The sequence below is a fragment of the Leucopleurus acutus genome (genome assembly GCF_964270905.1).
Source record: "Leucopleurus acutus genome assembly, chromosome: 3".
NCBI classification, from domain to species: Eukaryota; Metazoa; Chordata; class Mammalia; order Artiodactyla; family Delphinidae; genus Leucopleurus; species Leucopleurus acutus.
In genome coordinates, this window is record NC_139145.1 from 141,482,178 (window position 1) to 141,506,024 (window position 23,847).

The 23,847-nt window shown below is 37.3% G+C and overlaps 1 protein-coding gene across 2 annotated transcripts in view; it reads right to left on the minus strand.

Moving 5' to 3' along the window:
* FBXO4 (F-box protein 4) overlaps positions 1 to 22,573 on the minus strand; it is a gene marked incomplete at its 5' end in the record, with an annotated part of 38,663 nt that extends 16,090 nt beyond the window's left edge. The window contains 7 exons of one of the 2 annotated variants that reach the window (XR_014326130.1): positions 9,167 to 9,364; positions 9,765 to 9,940; positions 13,773 to 13,948; positions 14,059 to 14,134; positions 17,913 to 18,133; positions 20,177 to 20,412; positions 22,385 to 22,573. Coding sequence is in view for 1 of the 2 variants with exons in the window: in XM_082837239.1 (XP_082693365.1) it covers positions 9,275 to 9,364; positions 9,765 to 9,940; positions 13,773 to 13,948; positions 14,059 to 14,134; positions 17,913 to 18,133; positions 20,177 to 20,412; positions 22,385 to 22,573 (1,164 nt within the window). Of the gene's footprint in view, positions 1 to 8,953; positions 9,365 to 9,764; positions 9,941 to 13,772; positions 13,949 to 14,058; positions 14,135 to 17,912; positions 18,134 to 20,176; positions 20,413 to 22,384 lie in introns of those variants that run through there. The other variant, XM_082837239.1, reaches the window with a different exon arrangement.
* Positions 22,574 to 23,847: the final 1,274 nt, after the last annotated feature.

A 23,847-nucleotide genomic window follows, 5' to 3' on the forward strand; every position in this document is an offset into this window, starting at 1 on the left:
TTATAAAACAACAATTAGAAATTAATTAAAACAGAAAACAAAAAGACTCTTCAATGAAAATTTTAAAACTTTCTATTAAACAGTTCTTTGGAAAATAAAATAAAAATTTCAGAATTTCTAAAGAATCATGATATAAAAACACCACATTAAAGAATCTATGGAATACAATAAAAGCAGTGATAAAATAATCAAATTCCTAAGAAAGAAAGTAGAAGAGAGAAGGGAAAAATAACAGCAGAATTAATGAGGTATAAAAGGGAAGAGCAAAGCACAAAATAAATCAAAACTCTAGTTCTTGAAAAATAAGTAATAATACAGACAAAGGAAACAGCACACAAATACAAAATAAGAAATGATCAAGAGGAATTAGTCACTGAAACAGGATCTATTTAAAAATCATAAGTATAATATCTATGAAAATAAACTGGAAAACCTAGATGCAATAAATAATTTCTTAGGAAAAATTGGTCCCTACAGAGATAGATTAAGCAATTTCCATAGAATAGAGAAAGTCATCAAAGAACTATCCTGTAATAAAGGAATCAGAAGCAGATGTTTTCAGAGAATAAATTCTACCAAAATTTTAAAAACCACGTGTTCCCAATATTACCTAAACTGTTTCAGAGAATGGAAAAAAGAAGAAAAACTTTATAATCATTTTTATGAAGCAAGTGTAACACTAATACCTCAACCTGATAAAGATATCACACTTTCTGGGCTTCCCTGGTGGCGCAGTGGTTGAGAGTCCGCCTGATGACGCAGGGGACACAGGTTCGTGCCCCGGTCCGGGAAGATCCCACATGCCGCGGAGCGGCTGGGCCCATGAGCCATGGCCGCTGAGCCTGCGCGTCCGGAGCCTGTGCTCCACAACGGGAGAGGCCGCAACAGTGAGAGGCCCACATACAACGCAAAAAAAAAAAAAAAAAAGATATCACACTTTCAAAAATTCTTATGAATTCACATACATTCATAGTAAAATGTTTTAAGCAAATATTAGCAAAAGATTTTAACACTACACGAAAATAATACAATATGAGGCAAGAGAGATTTATCCCAGAAGTGTCAGAATGGTTCAGTATTAATCTAACGTATTTCACCCTATTAAAAATTTAAGGAGAAATACCATGATTATCACCATAGGTGATAATTTGTCACCCATCCCTCATTTTAAAAAAGCACTTAGTAAGATAGTATTTAATTCATACTTCCTTAACATGATTACTAAACCATCACTCCTAAAGCCAATATGTTACATAGTGGGAAACCTCTGACTAGAGGCATTTCCACCAGGATGAGGAACAAGGCAAGAAAGGAGGTTCACTGTCTCACTACTCTTTAACATACTACAAGTATTAGCAAAGCAAAATCACATAGAAGATTAAACACTGTAAAATAAGAAGTAAAACCTCCCTATTTGCAGATGATGCCTTTATATCTAGAAAATCAAAGGAATCAAAAAAACTAAATCAAACTATAAAGTAGGATATAAATTTAATAAACAGAAATCAATAACTTTCACATATACAAATAATAACTATAATATGGAACATTAAGGGAAAACTCCATTTATAATAGGAACAATAAAGATAAAATTCTTAAAAATAAACTTAACAAAAAATGTGCAAAATATATGTATATAAGGAAAACTTGAAAACACTTCTGTTTTGAATAAATGGAAGCACATCCATTGTCTTGGGTGGGACAACTCAACATCCTAACTACGTAATTTCTCTCCAAGTTATTATATATATGTGTAATATATTTATGCATGGGTATACATAGTATTTCCAATAAAAAATACAAAATTTTAAATAAGTTGATATTATAGGTCATATTGAAAAATAAATATTTAAGAATATATTAGAAAACCTTTCAAAAGAGGAATGATGGAGGACAAGCTCTATCAGATATTCAAAAATGTTAAAACCCCTCTTTAAGTGTAACAAGTGTAGCATTAGAACAGGAACACAGAAACAGAAAAGCAAGGCTAAATTAGATTACATGAACAAATTTAGTGTCTAATAAGATGGTATCTCAAAACACTGGGGGGAATATGGTCACTTTTAATAAATTACAGTTGACCCTTGAACAACACAGGTTGGAACTGTATGGATCCACTTATATGCAGATTTTTTTTTCAAAAGTATTTACTACTACTACATGGAAGTGGAATCGTGGATACTGGAGGAATAGTGTATACAGAGAGCTGACTATAAGTAATACACGGATTTTTGACTGCATGGATGGTCAGCACCGCATCCCCCATGTTGTTCAAGGGTCAACTGTATGATGAAACAATCAAATATTCATTTGGAGAAAGCCAAAATTGAATTCACACTTCACAATATACCTGAATACACTCCAAATGGATCCAAGATTTATGTGTAATATATGAAACCACACAAGTATATACAAGTAGAAATATGGGTAAATTCCCTTATAACCTGGGTGTTGGTAAAGAATTTCTAACTATTACCAAAATATATATATAACAAAAGAAAATGTTAATAAATTAGACTACATTTTTTAAAAGCTTTGCACATCCAAAATACAATAAGTAAAGTCAGAAGACAAATGATAAACAGGGGAAAAAATACTTCCAACATACATCATAGACATATTTTGTCTCCCTGATACACCCAGCCCTTTAAATTTTGAGGGGAAAAAAGAACAATTTGATATAAAAGTGGGCAAAAGGCATGAACAGAAAGCTCAAAGGAGAAAAAATTCAAATGGTTCTAATAATGTTCATAAAAATAACCTCAAAAAATCAGGTTGAAATAATACTAGTCCATACAATGTAGCAAATGATTTGTTACCAGTTACTACTTTCTATTTCATTTAGTAAATTATTAGTCTAGATTTCTAATTTAATAGTTTATTATTTTAAAAAGAAGCAGACTCACAGATATAGAGAACAAACTAGGGTTACCAATGGGGAGAGGAAAGGGGGGAGAAGCATAATAGGGGTAGCAGCTTAAGAGGGGCTTAAGAGATACAAACTATTAGGTTTAAAATAGAAATTTTAGTTAAAATAGAAATTTGGCAAAGGAATATTTAATTTATTTAAAACTCTTAAGAACCCTATGAGGTAGGTACTACTATTATTTATCTTCATTTTAAATTAGGGAAACTCAGGTACATAGAAGATAAGAATCTTGCCCAAGATCATAAAATAATAAAGTTAAGATTTGAACCCAAACCAATCTGGTTTTAGGGTCTTTGCACATAATAACTTAGTCATGCTACTTCTAACAACTTCTTATACAGATGTGTAGAAAGAATAAGCAGCTAGAGATTTTTAAATACAGGAAATTTAATTTGATGAGACTGGTAGCAAGAATCAGATCTCTTATGTTATGCAAATTTGCTTAGTACTTATTCCAAGGATCAAAGAATATGAACGTAAACACAACCCCATCAAAAAAGAAAAAAAAACAGTAAAAACTCATCATACTATATAGTAAAAATGAAATAATGATGAAAATCATGAGGAAAATGAGACTGTGAGAACTTTTCACAACATATAATATTCAGATAATGGGTGTAGACATAATCTTAAAAATGCTTTAACAAATAACCATTGTAATATATGAGACCATAGATGATAAGGTGTTTAAAACACAGTGTAAAAACCACTAAAAGTTTTGTTTTCAGACAGAATGTAGGTCACGAAAGATTGTTATTGCAGCAAGAAAACACAGGATAAAATGAAAATTATACTTGAAGCCAGCAAAGAGTAGAAGATACAAAGAAATCTAAATAAACTAAATTCCAAAGAGAATCAGGCTATTTTAGTGATCAAAGAGCTATACTGCTTTTATGAGACCAATTGCCTATTCTGGGTATCTGTGGATGGAATACCAGCTCTGTCATAGGAAGAGAGATTATGCTGGATGAGAAAAATACCACTGAAGCTTTTAATTACAAAATGACTGGCACAACATATTGTAAATGAAAGAACTCCAAATGTGAAAACAAGTTGTTGAGCCCACCAATTCTCCCCCACAGGAATTTTGGCAAGAGACAAAGAGGGCAGAAAAATGTCTTACATTTTTGTTCAGTGCTTAGGTTTCAGGACCCTGCTGGAATTACATCTAGAGATGAACTGAAACTGACTATATAGGCAACCCAACCCCTTTCCAGGTGATAATATAATAAGATCAGCTCCTTGGTGGTAGCATAACATATTGGGGATTGGCACAAAAGGAAACAAGAGATATGATCTGATTTGTAAAAGAAGTAAGTTAAATAAAGATATGGTCCAGCTCCAAGTCAACCTAGCTGAATGATGAAAAAAGAAAGGATGGCTGAACTTGCCTGAAAAACAAAAGACAAAATGAAAAGTATTATCTACTTCACAATCTACTATTCTCTTAAGGAAAAACTCCCTGTGTATAATTTTTCAAAACAGGAGACATATAGAGATTTCCCTGGTGGTCCAGTGGGTAAGACTCTGTGCTCCCAATGCAGGCGATCCGGGTTCAATCCCTGGTTGGGGAACTAGATCCCACATGCATGTCGCAGCTAAAAGTTCGCACACCACAACTAAGAAGTTTGCATGCCGCAACTAAAGATCTCGCGTGCCGCAACTAAGACCCAGTGCAGCCAAAATAAATAAAAAAATAATTATAATAAATATTTTTTAAAAATAGGATACATATAAAGAAATAGGAAAAATAGGGCCCCAAATCAAGAGAAAATATACTTAATAGAGGTATGGTATGCTCACAAATGACCTAAGTTGAAATTAGTTAAAAATGATTATTAAAAAGTATTTAAATATGTTAAAGAATGTAGTGGAAAAGACAGAATGAATGAAGAGATAGAGTTTTAGCAGAAAACAGGAAGCTCTAAAACAGTGAAAACTTTTTAGAACTAAAAAGTATGATTAAATTTTTTAAAAATGAAAGGATATAAGAAACTAGACAGATTAGAAAAAAATCACAAGCTGCATGGTGTGGCCAAAAAATAAATAATATTTTGTTGAGGATTTTTGCATCTATGTTCATCAGTGATATTGGCCTGTAGTTTTCTTTCTTTGTGGCATCCTTGTCTGGTTTTGGTATCAAGGTGATGGTGGCATCATAGAATGAGTTTGGGAGTGTTCCTCCCTCTGCTATATTTTGGAAGAGTTTGAGAAGGAGAGCAAACAGAATCCAACAGCACATTAAAAGGATCATACACCATGATCAAGTGCGGTTTATTCCAGGAATGCAAGGATTCTTCAATATACGCAAATCAATCAATGTGATAAACCATATTAACAAATTGAAGGAGAAAAACCATATGATCACCTCAATAGATGCAGAGAAACCTTTCGACAAAATTCAACACCCATTTATGATAAAAACCCTGCAGAAAGTAGGCACAACGGGAACTTTCCTCAACATAATAAAGGCCATATATGACAAACCCACAGCCAACATCCTCCTCAATGGTGAAAAACTGAAAGCATTTCCACTAAGATCAGGAACAAGACAAGGTTGCCCACTCTCACCACTCTTATTCAACATAGTTTTGTAAGTTTTAGCCACAGCAATCAGAGAAGAAAAGGAATCCAAATCGGAAAAGAAGGAAAGCTGACACTGTTGGCAGATGACATGATACTATACATAGAGAATCCTAAAGATGCTACCAGAAAACTACTAGAGCTAATCAAGGAATTTGGCAAATTAGCAGGATACAAAATTAATGCACAGAAATCTCTGGCATTCCTATACACTAATGACGAAAAATCTGAAAATGAAATCAAGAAAACACTCCCAGTTACCACTGCAACAAAAAGAATAAAATATCTAGGAATAAACCTACCTAAGGAGACAAAAGACCTGTATGCAGAAAATTATAAGACACTGATGAAAGAAATTAAAGATGATACAAATAGATGGAGAGATATACCATGTTCTTGGATTGGAAGAATCAACATTGTGAAAATGACTCTACTACCCAAAGCAATCTACAGATTCAATGCAATCCCCATCAAACTACCACGGGCATTTTTCACAGAACTAGAACAAAAAAATTTCACAATTTGTATGGAAACACAAAAGACCCCGAATAGCCAAAGCAATCTTGAGAACGAAAAAAGGAGCTGGAGGAATCAGGCTCCCTGACTTCAGACTATACTACAAAGCTACAGTAATCAAGACAGTATGGTAATGGCACAAAAACAGAAATATAGATCAATGGAACAGGATAGAAAGCCCAGAGATAAACCCACGCACATATGGTCACCTTACCTTTGATAAAGGAGGCAGGAATGTACAGTGGAGAAAGGATAGCCTCTTCAATAAGTGCTGCTGGGAAAACTGGACAGGTACATGTAAAAGTATGACATTATATCACTCCCTAACACCATACACAAAAATAAGCTCAAAATGGATTAAAGACCTAAATGTAAGGACAGAAACTATCAAACTCTTAGAGGAAAATATAGGCGCAACACTCTAGGACATAAATCACAGCAAGCTCCTTTATGACCCATCTCCTAAAGAAATGCAAATAAAAACAAAAATAAACAAATGGGACCTAATGAAACTTCAAAGCTTTTGCACAGCAAAGGGAACCATAAACAAGACCAAAAGACAACCCTCAGAATGGGAGAAAATATTTGCAAATGAAGCAACTGACAAAGGATTAATCTCCAAAATTTATAAGCAGCTCATACAGCTCAATAACAAAAAAACAAACAACCCAATCCAAAAATGGGCAAAAGAGCTACACAGACATTTCTCCAAAGAAGATATACAGACTGCCAATAAACACATGAAAGAATGCTCAACATCATTTATCATTAGAGAAATGCAAATCAAAACTACAATGAGATATCATCTCACACCAGTCAGAAGGGCCATCATCAAAAAATCTAGAAACAATAAATGCTGGAGAGGGTGTGGAGAAAAGGGAACACTCTTGCACTGCTGGTGGGAATGTGAATTGGTTCAGCCACTATGGAGAACAGTATGGAGGTTCCTTAAAAAACTACAAATAGAACTATCGTATGACCCAGCAATCCCACTACTGGGCATATACCCTGAGAAAACCATAATTAAAAAAGAGTCATGTACCAAAATGTTCATTGCACCTCTATTTACAATAGCCCGGAGATGGAAACAACCTAAGTGCCCATCAACGGATGAATGGATAAAGAAGATGTGGCACATATATACAATGGAATATTACTCAGCCATAAAAAGAAACGAAATTGAGCTATTTGTAATGAGGTGGATAGACCTAGAGTCTGTCATACAGAGTGAAGTAAGTCAGAAAGAAAAAGACAAATACCTTATGCTAACACATATATATGGAATTTAAGAAAAAAAAATGTCAGGAAGAACCTAGGGGTAAGGCAGGAATAAAGACGCAGACCTCCTAGAGAACGGACTTGAGGTTATGGGGAGGGGGAAGGGTGAGCTGTGACAGGGCGAGAGAGAGTCATGGACATATACACACTAACAAACGTAGTAAGGTAAATAACTAGTGGGAAGCAGCTGTATGGCACAGGGATATTGGCTCGGTGCTTTGTGACAGCCTGGAGGGGTGGGATAGGGAGGGTGGGAGGGAGGGAGATGCAAGAGGGAAGACATATGGGAACATATGTTTATGTATGACTGATTCACTTTGTTATAAAGCAGAAACTAACGCACCATTGTAAAGCAATTATACTCCAATAAAGATATTAAAAAAAAAAAAAGGAATAGAATCAGTGACCTAAGTCTGTACCTTAATAATCTAAAAAAGGGAGGATGAAATTAAAAATTTTTTTTTACATTTAAAAAGCAGAAAAATAGAGATTAGAGCATAAATCAATGAAACAGAATATAGAATAAATCAATAAATCCTAAAGCTGGTTCTTGAGAATAATAAAATCAATAAAACTCTAGCCAGACTGATCATGAAGAAAAAAGACATAAACTACCAACATCAGGAATGAATGAGGTAACATAACTACATATAATTAAAAAAAGGGGAGAGTAGATCTACTTTTGGCATAACAGAATGAAGAGTTCCATGTAATGGCTCCCTAGAGAAACTGGAGAAAATTAATTTTTTAAAATCATTAAAAAATAAAATAAAATAAAGAAAAAAATGGACTACAAAAAAAATCATTAAAATCTCTGTAAATGGTCCTAAGAGCATACAGCAAATGAAGAAACATTTATTCAAATATATATATATACTAAAACTCAGTAAGAGTCTGTGGGATTTGAACCAAGACCCACTCCCCTCCTTCCCTCCTCCAGCTCAGAAAGAAGAAACTCCATTCTAGACTGGGGCAGCCGAGGAAACAGCACTCTCTCTCCGAGTCAGAGGGCAACCTTCCTAGGAGGAGCAGAATGTCGGCATTTCTCACTCTGCCCCCAACTATACAAGTGCTGAAGCTAAGTTCTGGATAAGTGCACCCAAGATGTGACAGCTACTTTCTTTGAAACGGCACCTGCTCACAGGATGGAGGCTGTATCTTGGGTGCAGCACCACTAAGAATATTATGCTTTTTAAATTATAATTTAAAAATTCTTCAATTCCAATGAGATAGGAGGACTGTAATGTTTCCTCTGCAAAGTGCAAGCAATTAGTGAATAGGAGGTCATATGATCATGAGCGTCTCTGTAATATTTCCTCTATGAGTAAGGAATAAAATTTGGCTTTAGCATCTCATGAGCTTTCAAAGTTATTTGAAAAGAGCAAGAATTTCCAGTTATTTTCACTGAATTAGTATTGAATATGATACAAAGTTAATTCCTACTGTTTCAGAAAAGAAACAGAAGTTGTATGGCCATAATAGTAAATGAAATTCCAGTGAATATTCAGTTTTAAATAGTACATTTATTAAAAATAGATAGAAACTTATTTTTTGATAACCAGTTAAGGACCTTTGAAAATAACCTATTGAAAGCTTAGTAAATTTGCTATTCCCCACTATAGCAATCTTTGAAACGAAAAGAAGAGAAACCACAAAGAATGAGAGAGGCATAAACTTGTTTTTCCAGAATTTAATATTAAAAAATATATATATATATGTATATATAAGTTATTTTAAAATATTAAAAGGTTCATTTTGGGGCCAAATGCTAGCACTGAAACTTTTTTCTTGTAATTAAGGTAAAAAGTAAAAATTATATTAAAAAATAGAGTAGCTACAGCTGTCCAATATAAACCCTACCTGCAAAAAGGCAGGGCAGAATGAGCTGACTTGAGCAAATATCCACATCACGACCTTAGTAACAAGTTCCAAATGCTTTCTTTCACTTCCCAAGGTCTAAAAGGAGGATCATCTTGCATGCTTAGATTCTACTTCTTCAAGAATCCACTGAATGCCATTCAAAAAACCAGTTAAAGTTTCAGCCTCTGTATCCTGGACCTATGAGCAAATAAAAGAGATTACTGTCAATAAGAAACTGAGTGAAAAATCTTATAATTAAGTGGGACATTTTCCTGGACACTCAAAAAAGAACAGGACTAAAAAGACCCCAATAGACTTTGGGTGAGTCACTCAAGTTTGGTCTTCTAGAGAGCTTAGATTAAAAAATATCATCTTCTCTTCTGTCTTATAATTACTACCAATATGAGGTTTATTACTTATCTCAGAGGTCAGCTTTGATACCAAATATCTCCCACAAATTAAGCGACTAAAACTGACTTTTAGAATGTTATTTTATTAAAGAGAATGAGTAGAAAAGAATTTTAAAAATAAAAATCAATTAGAAAGTAGAGTGAAAAATAAAATGAGATTTTTCTCACCAGAGAAAATTGTACCTTACCATCCATGGGTGGCTTAGATGATTCAGACGCAGCTCATGGGCCAAATAAAAACAGGGCATTCTTTTTACATTAGCTTGAGAAATACAAGATAAAACCAGCATTGGTCTTCTTGCAGATCCAAAAGCCGGATCTGTCATTGCCGTAATACGAGAAAATTCATCTTGCCATTCATGTCCTAAGGAATGTAGTCAAAACCCTTAATTTGCATTACTTGTAATGACTTAAAAAATAATAAAACAAAATTAAAAACTAACAAAACAAGGGAAGCAAAAAATTACCAGGATCCAAACATAACAAACTGCCTCTATTGCTGTGTTCATTTACTGATCTTTCGTAAAACTACATTAATCAGCCTTGCAAGGACAAGAATTTAGGTGAAATCAGAGAGAACAAAAACAGTACCACTCAGATGTTTCTATGGCTTAAAAGCAAAAATACGTTGATATAGATATTTTCCTCTCACAAATTCTGTAGCTGTCACTACCCTTTCTTTCAAAGGCCATAGTTTCCAAAATTTAAACATATAATTGAGTCTAGCTTTTTTATCCAAACTGAAAATCTCTGCCTTTCATTGGAGTGTAAATCACTGACATTTTGTGGTAGGCAGAATTCTAAAATGACCCCAATGACTCATACCCCAGTATAATCCCTTCTCCTCTGAGTGTGGGAGGAATCTGTTAATACAGTGGGATTATCACTGACATGATTAGGCTATACTATAAGACACAGCTGACTTCAAGAAAGGGAGATTAAACTCAGTGAGCCTAACCTAATCAGGTGATCCCTTAAAACAGATGAGATTCTACCTAGTGAGAGAGACTCTCCATTGCTGGATTTGAAGACAGAGGGAGTCACATGACAAGGAATGACAATGGCCTGTGAAGCTGAGAGCTGCCCCAAGCTGACAGCCAGCAAGGAAACAGGGATCTCAGCCATACAACAGTAAGGAGCTGAATTCAGCCAATAACTGAGTGAGCTAGAAAGCAGATTTTTCCCTAGAGCCTCCAGAAAGGGATGTAACCCATCTGACACCCTAATTTCAGCCTCTGAGACCTAGGCTGAGAACCCAGCCATGCCGTGCTCAAGACTTCAGACATAGAGAACTCTGAGCTAATAAACAGATGTTGTTTTAAGCCACTAGGTTGGCAGTAATTTGTTACATATTAATAGAAAACAAATAAACATTTAATGTAATTATCAACACAGTACATTTAAATCTATCATATACCTATTGAATTTTGACTTGTTCCATCTATTCTTTGTTCCTTTTCCTGCCTTCTTTTGAACTGACTTTTTTAATGATTCCATTTTATCTTCACTACTGGCTTATTTAACTATACCTCTGTTACACTTCTTTTTAGTGGTTGCTCAAGGATTTACAATGTATATTTTAAACTTACAACAGTCTACTTCTTTGTTTAGTTTTTATTTTATTTATTTATTTGACTGCATTTGGGTCTTCGTTGCTGCGTGCAGGCTTTCCCTAGTTGTGGCGAGCGGGGGCTACTCTTCGTTGCGGTGTGCAGGCTTCTCATTGTGGTGGCTTCTCTTGTTGCAGAGCATGGGCTCTAGGCACGTGGACTTCAGTAGTTGTGGCACATGGGCTCAGTAGTTGTGGCTCGTGGGCTCTAGAGCGCAGCCTCAGTAGTTGTGGCACACGGGCTCAGTTGCTCCATGGCATGTGGGATCTTCCCAGCCCATGGCTCGAACCCATGTCCCCTGCATTGACAGGTGGATTCTTAACCACTGTGCCACCAGGAAAGTCCCTAACAGTCTACTTTTAAAAAGTATTATATAACTTCACATATAGAACCTCAGAATACTATATTTCCATTTCTGCCTTTCCATGCTGTGTAATATTGTTACAATATATTTTATTTAAAAAATATCATAAGCCCATAATACATTGTTACTGTTTATCCTTTACATAATGATAAATAAATTAAAATTAGAAAAAAATATTTTATGTATAGCTATATTGTTTATATCCCAAGATTCTTCATTTCTTTTTGTAGATGCAGTTTTCTACCTGGTATCATATTCTTCTGCCTGAAGAGTTTCCTTTAATATTTCTTATTATACAAATCTGCTGACTGAACTTTCTCAGATTTTGTTTGTCTGAAAAAAGTGTTGATTTTGCCTTCATTTCTGAAAGATGTGTTTGCTGGGTATTAGATTTCCTCCCCCTTGAATACTATAAAGATTTCCCTTCATTACCTTCTGGCTTACAGCAAAATTCTGTCAGAAAGTCTCTGTCCTTATCTTTGGCCCTCTATATGTATGTTTTGTTTTGCTCTGGTTGCCTTCAAGATATTCTCTTTACCTTTGGTTTTCATCAGTTTGGCTATGATGTATCTGTATTTTTTATTTATCAGGTTTGGAGTTCTTTGTGAATCTTGGATCTGTGGTTTATTCTCTTTCAGTAATTTTGAAATAGTTTTGGTCATTATCTGTTCAGAAATTTCTTTTTCCCTGTTCTTACTCCTTTCATGTTTTGGGACTCCAATCACATATAAATTGAATCAGGGGTCAGCATACCACACTCTGAAGATCTGTTTTTATAAATAAATTTCTTTGTGAAACAGCCATGTCCATTCATTTGCAAACTGTCTATGGCTACTTTTGCACTATAATAGCAGAGGTGAGTAACTGTGACAGACTGTATGGCTCACATGTCTAAAATATTTACTATATGGACCTTTAAGAAAATGCCAACCCCTGAGTTAGATCACTTAATAGGTTCCCCCAGCTCTTGAATGTTTTGTCCTCTACCCCTACTCTTTTTTCTCTTTGTGTTTTAATTTGGGTAATTTCAATTGATCTATCTTCACATTCACAAAAGGTTTTCCTTTGTTAATATGTCCACTGAAGGAACTGTTCACCTGTTATCATATTTTTCATATTTAGCATTCCCATTTTACTTTTTCATAGCTTCCTTCTCTCTGCTGAAAATCCCTATTTGTTCACATATATTGTCCATCTTTTCCACTAGATTCTTTAACATGTTAATCATAGTTCTTTTAATGTCTCTTTCTGAGAGGGCTAACATCCAGGCCATCTCTGTGTCTAATTCCATCGAATGCTTTATCACTTGACAATGGGTCATTTCATTTTGATATTTTTTTGTATCTTATAATTTTTAATTTAACACCAGATGTTTTATGTGGAAGAACAGAAGAGACTGAGGTAAAGGATTTACTTCTAGAAATGGACACGATTCTTCTGTTAGGCCATTAATGCAGTGGGATGAGTCCAGCTAGTCAGTAATTGAGCTGCATTTGCCTTTGGTTGCTATAGTTAATTTCAGTGCACCATGAACTGTAAATTCTTTCAGCAGTGGGATGCTGCTATCTTGTTCCGAGTGAGAATAATATATTGTATATTTATACCCTATCTTATTCACAGAGGATTTGGGAAAGAAATTACAATACTGGCTTGTGGCCCAATAATATTCTATTTTCATGCTATTTATCACACTGTGAATGGCAATTATTCAGAATATATGGATAGTGTTCTTAACTAATCTACTTAAAGTAAACACTCCACCCCACACATCTCTCTATTATCTGGATAATTAAAATAAAGGTAAAATTTTTCATTTACCTGCATAAATTATTTGAATAGGGCCAAAAGCAGACAAAACACCAATAACAAAAAGTGTAGAAGCATACAACAACAAAAAAACACTATGTAGTTATAGTATCAAACTTCGGTGTGCATCAGAATTCTGTAAAGCTTGTTAAAAAAACAGATGCCCAAAACACAACCCAAATCTATGAGTCATAACCCACCAGGGTAGGAATCAGGCAGCTGCGTTTTTAACAAGATCCCTCAGTGATCCTAATGCACATCAAGTTTTGGGAATCCAATATTAACAGTAATAACAGAATCACATTGATAAAATTAGCCATGATATTCTTAACAAGCCACAGTAAAGCCTAAAAACATATTTTCTTATTTGCTTTGCAAAGAAGGCACTTTTAAAAAGAAAATAAGATAATACTTACTTTTATGAGCTTCAGCATTTGCAACATAGATGAACCCATCAACAACTTCACACACCTTCTGAATTTGTGGAATTACACTGTACCGGCTTCCCTGTTGATCATCCCCTTCATTCTGTATACTGAACATCTTGTTAACTGCACTTGTATGTTCTTCTCTTGCTCTATCTCTTTCCTTTCTATAAGAAAAATGTAAATACAGAACATAAACAGACACTAAACAGACTTCACCCCCCTAAAATATTCCATTACTGATGTCTCAGATAGGTTGCCAAGTAGGTAGCCTTACCTTGTAGTTGAATATAATATTAGGATGTTGAATTTATGTTGGTTGCTCAACTGAAAACTGACTCCTGATCCAATACCTAAAGGAGAAAATTACAGTTATCAAAACAAGTCATTAATAAAGACAGCAAAAGATGAGAATGAAAAAAATTACCTGGTATAAGTAAAAAGAGTAAATGAAAAACTATGACAAGTGATACATATAGCTTTGGAATAAAATGAAATGTTTGTGTTGAAGAAAAGATGCCGTAAGCAATTTTCATTCACATAGTAATAAACTATGGATATAGAAGAAAAAACTGCTAGACTTTAACATTCCTTTTTTTTTTTTTTGCGGTACGCAGGCCTCCCACTGCCGCGGCCTCTCCCGTTGCGGAGCACAGGCTCCGGATGCGCAGGCTCCAGATGCGCAGGCTCAGCGGCCATGGCTCACGGGCCCAGCCGCTCCGCGGCATGTGGGATCCTCCCGGACCGGAGCACGAACCCGTGTCCCCTGCGTCGGCAGGCGGACTCTCAACCGCTGCGCCACCAGGGAAGCCCTAACATTCCTTTTCATACCATCATCACTATCATCATTAACTTTATCATCATCCTCTCAGTAGCAGCTGCATCGCAACAGCTACTACTATTTATCCTCAAGACTAAGGCTTAGTTTCACTTCTTTTATGTTTCTCATTAGTCTTATACTCCACGTACACATTCAACCAAATGGCTTTTTTTCCCCACTCTGAAAAGCTGTTTTTAAATTCATGGCACCTTAGAAAACTGAGGAAATATGGCAGACACTGAAATTTTGAATTGGACTTGGGCTAGAATCCTGAATTTGCCACATATGCCCATGTTTCTGTGAGCCTGCTTTGACATCAAAATATAGAAATAATACACACTTTTGAGGGTTATTGTAAGCATTAAATGAGATCACATATGTAAAACACCTACAGAGTGACTGGTAAGTAACAGGTGCTGAACACTAGCTTACTTTTTTTTTTTTTTTTTTTTTTGCGGTACGCGTCCCTCTCACTGCCGTGGCCTCTCCCGTTGCGGAGCACAGGCTCCGGACACACAGGCTTAGCAGCCATGGCTCACGGGCCCAGCCACTACGCGGCATGCGGGATCCTCCCGGACCGGGGCACGAACCCGCGTCCCCTGCATCGGCAGGCGGACCCCCAACCACTGCGCCACCAGGGAAGCCCGCTTCTTACTATTTTATACCTAAATTATTCAACATTGTCATTTGTCCTTCTTTCTTAACTCCTTCCCTCCTTTGGCTGTGTTAACACTACGGGGCTGATTCTCCTCTTGCCTCCTGGAAAGATCCTTTTCCTCTTCCTTGGCTTTACTTCTTTTTACTATATAAATGTCCTCTTAGATCTGTCTACTTCTCTCCATCCTCACCCCCACCTTTTAGTTTAAATTATTATCTCTCACCTGGACTTCTGTAATCATTTCTAACTAGTCTCCTAAATCCACTTCTGCCCCCTACTATCCATTCTTATGACAGCAGCTGGAGAGATTGCTTTAAAATGCTTTTAATTACATCTCTTCCCTTCAAAGCCCCTGCTCTTCAGATAAACAAAATTTTAATATAATCTGGCCTCTACTTACCTCATTAGGACAACTCCATCTTTCATATCCTTAATCCCTGCATAACCACTCTAGGTATTTAAAGCAGCTACGCCGTGCCATCTTATGTCACCATTCTGGGCAACACATATATAGAGATCTTGGTGGCTGGGACTGCAAGCATCCCAGGCAAAGTGGCCCTAGTCCTCCCGCCACCAGGGGCCTCCCCAGAGAGATCACAGAAACAAATTCTACCATGTCTCTAATCTTTGTTTACATCAGTTTAACTTCCAGAAATTACCCTCTCAACACATCTAACCTCAGCCCAGTATGATTCTCATGTTGTTTTGCCCCACCTTGCCAATGACTCATCCCTCCACTCTTCCCTGACCTTGCAGGGTCTGAGGCACAATTAGATGGGCAATTTCAAACAATCACTCCAGCTGCTGTCTGGAGAATGAAATTGCCATTTCACTATCAGCAAATTTCCCCATATCCCCAACCTCTTCTTGAAGGGTTCCTTCCACCTCATGGCCCTACCTGAAACTAGCCTGTCCCTAGGTGCCACTTCTCTTAACAGTGGGGTCTCAAGTAACAAAGTTACCTATTCTCTCACATCTCAGGGTAAAGAGATGAGGTGAATGGTCTCTTTACTCCTCAATGCCATGTCTTAACCATTACTCACCAACCCTCTTGAAAAAACTCCATCTCTCTGAGACACACACACCATTTAGCTGTAATACCATCTCCTGTCCTTAACCTTGTCATTTATGAATCTCCTTTTGATAACCCCTTCCTCCAAACGTTCACTGATGATTTCAGCACCTGGCTTACAATATTCCTCTCTATCATCAGAAACTTCCAAGTCCATGTGGACTTCATATGATTCCCAAATCTTCATTTCTAGCCCAGATCTTTCTCTTGAGATATGGATGCATAAAGTAATCCATAAAGTCATTCGTTCATTCACTCATCAAATGTATATTGAATGCCTACTATGTGCCTGGCACCACAGCTAAGAATAAAGCTGACAAGATTTCTGCCCTAATGGAGCTTCCATTCAAGTGGCTAGCTTATAGCAGGCATCTCTACTTGTATCAAAAGTTTCTCTTCCTCCTGTGTTTCCTTAACCTAGTGAATGGCACCATCATCCAATATGAAAATCAGACCAAAAACCAGGAATTATCCGTATTACTGCTAACACACATTGAGTCAATTCTATATCCTTCATATTTTTATCACAATATTGTAGTGGTTTCTTAACTTCTAATCAGTTCTCCACTCAGGAGCCAGAGTGATCTATCCAAAATGCCATATTGATCATCTTACTTCTCTGCTTAAAATCCTTCAACAAATGCTTGACATACAAGCGTCTTCTCACCTGGCCCCACTCTGGACACACAAAGCTACTTCAAGTGTGTCATGCACACTCAGAACTCTGGGATTTTAGAAATGTAGTTCTCACTGCTTAGAATATTTTACCCTTTTTTTTGATGGCCTACCCCTACTTATCCTATTGACTCATGTAAGGCATCAGGTTCAATGCAGAGCCTTCTCTGACCCTTACCTTTCTACACAGGAGCTAATTACACCACATTCTAATCACCTGTATACATGTCTCTGCCCTCCTTTAGACCAAGTACCTTTCAGGGCAAACAGGAGATTTCTGATGTTGTTTGTTTTAAATCTCTGCATCTTTACTATCTAATAGGTACTCTCAATAAATGAATAAGTAAAGCACAAGCTAGTTTACACTGTTATGCATGTTTATTATACATCCTGCTTACGAAACTAACTACATGGCTGTTGTTGCTATTGTTTATCATAGAAATAAAGGTAAGGTGATAATTTAGCTCTTTTTTGAAATTCCAATATATATCAAAGTACTTTGCATATAGTAGGTGCTGAATGGATTTTGCTGTTAACATTCTTTTAAAATATGGTAAATGTACAAATATAACTTTTTTATAACATCTTTATTGGAGTATAATTGCTTTACAGTGGTGTGTTAGTTTCTGCTTTATAGCAAACAAATATAACATTTTGACAACATACAATTTGCTTTCACATAATCTCATATTCTGGACTGAGAAAGTAAGAGAAAGCTTACCTCTTATAAAAAGTAAATTAATTATTTCAGTCCACAGAGACCTGAGGGCTCCCATGCACCAAATTAGTATATTTCATTACAACAAAGAGTTAATTAATTTAAAAACTAATTTCTTTCTATTTAACATTAGAGTCAAGCTCAAAGTGTTTGAATTATTATGTACTGTAGATTAACATGAAAATTACCATCAATCTGCCTCTGAGGCAAACCAGCTGTTGGGCAAAGCTCCTCGGAAGACATCAAGCTCAACACCAAAGATGTATTTAGTTCTTCCAAACCTGGTCCAAACATGGCAAATCGTGGTTCATTCTGAATGATCAATGAGTGTAAAAATGAGGTGACAGCTCCATACATAGGACGGCTAGATTTTGAGGCTCTTCTTGTATATGGACAGCACATTTTATAGCTGTATAAAATTGTCACAATTAGAAAATTAACACAAACACTTAGCCAGTTATTCATTAAACAATATATAATGTATTGAGAACTTGCTAGACAAAAGGGATATAATGATTATACAGTCCCAATCCTCATGAAGGGCAGTGGAGGACAGGCACCATTATAATACGTATGCCGAGTTCCATGACAGAAAAAAGCACAAGATGCTATGGGAGTAGTAGTGGTCTAGTAGCTGAGGAGGTCTTCCTCGGGAATCAGTTACTTACTTTCTAATTTTTCATTTAGATTCTCTCATGAAACACTTGGTCTAACACGTGTTTCAATGCTTAAAATTCACTACATAAAGCAGTGATTCTCAACCTGGGGAGATTTTGCACCCCCAGGGAACATTTCCTAAGGTCTAGAGTCCAGGGATGCTGTTAAACATCGTACAATGCACACAAAAGACAGTTCCCATAACATCTGGTCCAAAATGTCAATAGTGCCAAGACTGAGAAACCCTGTACTAAACATAAACTACATAGTTAGTATAAATGTCCCTAGAGATAAAAAAGAAAAAAAATTACTGAAGCTACCAATATAACCAAATTTCTTAGGGTACTTCTATTAACAGTAACAGTTCAATAAGTATTAATCACAGGGCAGCTCAAATGTTCCTTATAGGTAACCTGGCAAACTAAGAATCATGTGAAAGAAACGACTCAACTTTTTCAATAGCTATAAATTTCTAAACTAGCAATTCAACATGTTATCAAAAATTAAAACAAAGTTACTCAAATCAAAATAAAACCTAAAGCCCTTTAAATCGAGCTGGTTAAGACAACAACTAACGTTACAAGACAATCATCTTTACTTGGGAACCTTGTAATTCAAGAAGGAAAAAAAAATGAACTTTGCAGCTATGTAGACCTGGCCAAGCCTCACCACTTTAATTAGTCATATAAGCCACTTATAGTCTAAACTTCAGTTTTTTCATCTGCATTATTTGAACAATAACAATCAATCCAGGGTCGTAAGGATCAGAAATAATTTATATGATCACAAATGGTCGTTATTACGATTATTACTATCCCTAGGAAAATGTGGTTCCACAGCACACAGAAACACTTGATGTTATGGTTGGCTGTGGGACAATGAAGAGGTAACACTAGCAAGTGAGAGTACAGTAGCACTTGTTAAAATTACATACATGTATATTTTAATCAAGTAGTCTCACAAGACTTGATGTAATGGCATCTGTATTGGAATAAGGAAAGATTCTGAATAACTTAAAATATGAAAAAAAGTCCCACATGTAGCTATTAAATCTACCACAGGAAAACAATTCTTACCTAACGCACAAATATTCTTTAAATTTTACTTACAATGCCTTAAATTTGGGGCTCTTAATAAAACAGGTTATATCCAGAACTAACGACATTACAGTCCCTTACAAATTATGCGACCTTAGACAAATCCATAACCATGCAGAATCTTCATTCCACATCCATAACACAAGGAAAATACCTTCTTATTGCGTGAGAATTAAATAAGTAAACATACATAAAACATCCATCATAGAATCCAATACACTATAGTTGCTCAACAAAATTAATTCTAATACATGATATTCGAAAATGTCAATGCATTTGGGTGATAACAAAATCTTATTTCCCATAAACTTAAGAATGGTTTTCTTCCATGAAAAAGAACTCCTGTCTGAACTCTGGCCTTTCCTTCTCTGGACATGGAAAAGTATTTATTTTAACAAAATGACAAGTGTTCTAAAGATAATGAAAATTTTAAGAAGTGTTTTACTTCTTGCCATATAAACTATCTATAATTATTCAAATACTCTACTTAGGTACTACAGGGAAATAACAAAATGTGAACGCTAAAAGGGTTCTATGAAGGAAGTTATTTTACCTAACCCCCAATTTTTACAAAAGGACACTCAGACTCAAAATTCATGCAACAAATTAGTAGGAGGGCCAAGACTAACTTAGACTACTGACTTGTAATATAGTCAAATTTAATATCTTCTTTTTAATTCATAAAACTAGATACTTACACTGCCATGTAGTCAAAAAATGCACCATCAGTGACCTCAGATATAGGCTTTTTTAAGATTTCTAGATCTGGAAGAGACTTCCAGTCAACAGAAGACCAAGAAGGAAGATCCCGCAACAGAAAATATCTCCACAGAATTGCATCTCGTACGGTTTCATTCCAATAATGACTTGTACTTCCCAAATGACATAGATCATGAGGTGAAAGAAATGACAAAATATATAGCTGTACATCAATCTGAAACAGAGGGAAGCAGCAAGTAGGTTAAAGGAATGAATAATTTATCTTGGTAAAAAGTTTTTTTAAATAATACATTACAGGGACTTTTAAAAATAATAAATTACAGGGACTTCCCTGTCGGCGCAGTGGTTAAGAATCCGCCTGCCAATGCTGGAAACACGGGTTCGAGCCCTGGTCCTGGAAGATGCCACATGCCGCGGAGCAACTAAGCCCGTGCGCTACAACTACTGAGCCTGCACTCTAGAGCCTGCAAGCCACAACTACTGAAGCCGTCACTCCTAAAGCCCGTGCTCCGCAACAGGAGAAGCCACCGCAATGAGAAGCGCGCACACCTCAATGAAGAGTAGCCCCCGCTCACCGCAACTAGAGAAAGCCCACGCACGGCAATGAAGACCCAATGCAGCCAAAAATAAATAAATTTATATTCAAAAAATAAATAATTACAAATAAATAATTATATTATACTAGGAAACCAAAGGTCAACTGAACAGTGTATCATTTGAATAATTAAATCTATCATGATAAATTACAAAATTAACAGTTTTTATACTAAATAACAAAAAATCAACTTAACAGTCTTTTTTTTTTTTTTTTTGCAGCGGCATGTGGAACTTCCCTGACCACGGATGGAACCTGTGCCCCTTGCAGTGGAAGCACAGTCTTAACCACTGGACCACCAGGGAATTCAACAGTCATTATTTTTAATGATGAAATCTATCATGCTGAAGTTATTTCCTGTCTCAGGACAGAATCATAATGAACATTTCATTTTTGACACATCGAAACATTCCTGAAATACCTCCCATTGTTCTGGTATTTTTCAAGTAAAATAAGCACTTCATTTAATTTTTCCTTATGGATATTCTGCCCCACCATTTATTTGAATGAACTGCTTAATGAAATAATTTATTCTTCAAAATAAAATCTTTATCAAGCGGACAAACTTCTGATTTTATCATTACATCAAATCAAAGAGTAAATCTGTCACCTGAGTTCTTCTGTAAAATCTGTTATTTCAGAGAACCTCTGCAAGGAGAACTATGGAGGCAACCTAAGCCTGCAGTTTTTTAATTTCTGATGGACCTCAGTCAACAGTCCAGCTGAGATACAGCATTTTAATAATTTCTAAGAAATTCTCCTCTCTCCGTTTTCCTATCTACCTGAAAAGTTTAACAATGAAAAATGTGTGTAATTCTCGTGGCCTGCTGTAACTTGAGGCCCTTGTAACTTAGTCATTTACTTTCCCGCATTTTAAGATTTTTTTTTGATCTGTACCATATTTAAAGTCTTTATTGAATTTGTTACCATACTGCTTCTGTTTATGTTTTGGTTTTTTGGCCAGAGGCATGTGGGATCTTAGCTCCCCACCAGGGATCCACCTGCACCCCCTGCAGTGGAAAGTGAAGTCTTAACCACTGGACCGCCAGGGAAATCCCTAGTCATTTACTTTCAATTGTCAGTTTTGTCACTTGACATACAGGTAAGATAACAGTCGCAAAATCCTAGGAGAGTGTGTGTTTTGCGGGACCGGCAGGTGTTTCGGTACATGGAAGCTGGGATGATAGATGCTGAGAACACAAGACACTGGACGCTTTCCATGATTTCCAGAACGTCTGGCATGGTCTCCGCGTTTCCTTAACCTGATGTTCAGGGTGCCCCAGTCCCTAGACCTGTTTTGGGGGTAGAAGACCGGAGGGTGACCTGGCTGCTTGCCAGGGCACAACCTGCAGGTGAGTTTCGGGGCGACCTTCGGCCCAGCTGCGGGGCACCACGGGTCAACGCCAAGGCGTTTCTGCTCAACTGCTGCCCCCAGGTGATGACACTGCCCGGAATGGCTGCAGGGACGGGGCCAGACACAGGCCGAGCCCAGGGAGGCTCCCCCCCCCCCCCGCCGCCCCCAGAGGCCGCCCCGGCGAGCGCCCCTCCCGGCCCTGCCCGCGGTCCTCCGCGGGTGGCGGCCGACGCTCACCGGCAGCCGCGTTAGCGAGCTGGCCTCCTCGTCCGCCTCCTCCGGGGAGGACCTCGGAGCCGCCCTCTCCTTGCCCACCGACTGCCAGAAGTTCCTCCAGCCGCTGAGGAAGGCAGCCTCCAGGCGGCCCCAGTCGCTGTGGTGAGGCTGACGGGTGACGCCTCCGCTGCGCGGCTCGCTTCCCGCCATGGCTGCCGACGCCGCACGTGATGCGCCGCAGGGTGACGCCGGCGTGTCCGTCCCCAGCTCCCCGCCCCGCCCCGCCCCGCCCCGCCTCCGCTCCCTCCCTTCCCCCACCCCCCGTTGCCGCCTCCATCCCCCACCCCAGCCCCCGCAACCCCGGTGGAGAGGCCTCCAGAGACGGGGACAGAACTGAGAGATGGCCCGATTGAGCGTGGTTCCCAGTTGAGCTTGAGGTTCCAGCCGACAATCACTGCTCCCCTTACTCCACGCCTCAACCTTAGGCGCGCCGACCCGTTGGTATAAAACCTCTCGCCCTTTGACCCTTTATAACTTCGTTACTTCACCCAAGGTCGGTCCCTCTGTCTGGGACCCATTTCCACTTTGCCTGGGTCTGGGAGACTCTTACTTATGCAAAAGATGGTAGCCCTCTTCCACTATCTGGGGCTTAGTAGCTCTACGTAATCTGGTTTAAACTGTCAACCAGCACTTGAGTGCAATTTCCAGGCCATGCAGCTATCCCTTCTCTTCGTGAGAATATTCAAATATGGAAATTTCTAAATTTCGGAATCAGCCTCCGTCCACCGTTGTCTTATGTCAATTGTCAAAATCTTCTCTCACATATTACCCAAATCACCCACTTAAAAAAATTAATCTATTTTTTGTTGTTGCAACTTTTTTATTTAAGCATAGTTGATTTAGTGTTGTGTTAATTTCTACTAGACAGCAAAGTGATTCAGTTATACGTATATACATTCTTTTTTATATTCTTTTCTATTATGGTTTAGCACAGGCTATTGAATATAGTTCCTGTGTGGTTCAGTAGGACCTTGTTGTTTATCCATTCTATATATAATAGTTTGCATCTGCTAACCCAGAACTCCCACTCCATCCCTCCCCCACGCCTTGGCAACCACAAGTCTGTTCTCTATGCCTGAGTCTGTTTCTGTTTTGTAGATATGTTCATTTGTATCATATTTTAGATTCCACATATAAGTGGTATCTTTATGGTATTTGTCTTTCCCTGTCTGACTTACTTCACTTAGTAAGGTAATCTATAGGTCCATCCATGTTGCTGCAAATGGCATTATTCTTTTTTATGGCTGAGTAATATTCCATTGTATATATATGTACCACATCTTATTTATCCATTCATCTGCCAATGGACATTTAGGTTGTTTCCATGTCTTGGCTATTGTGAATAGTGCTACTATTAACATAGGAGTGCAGTATTTTTTGAATTTTAGTTTTGTCCAGATATATGTCTAAGAGTGGGAAATTAA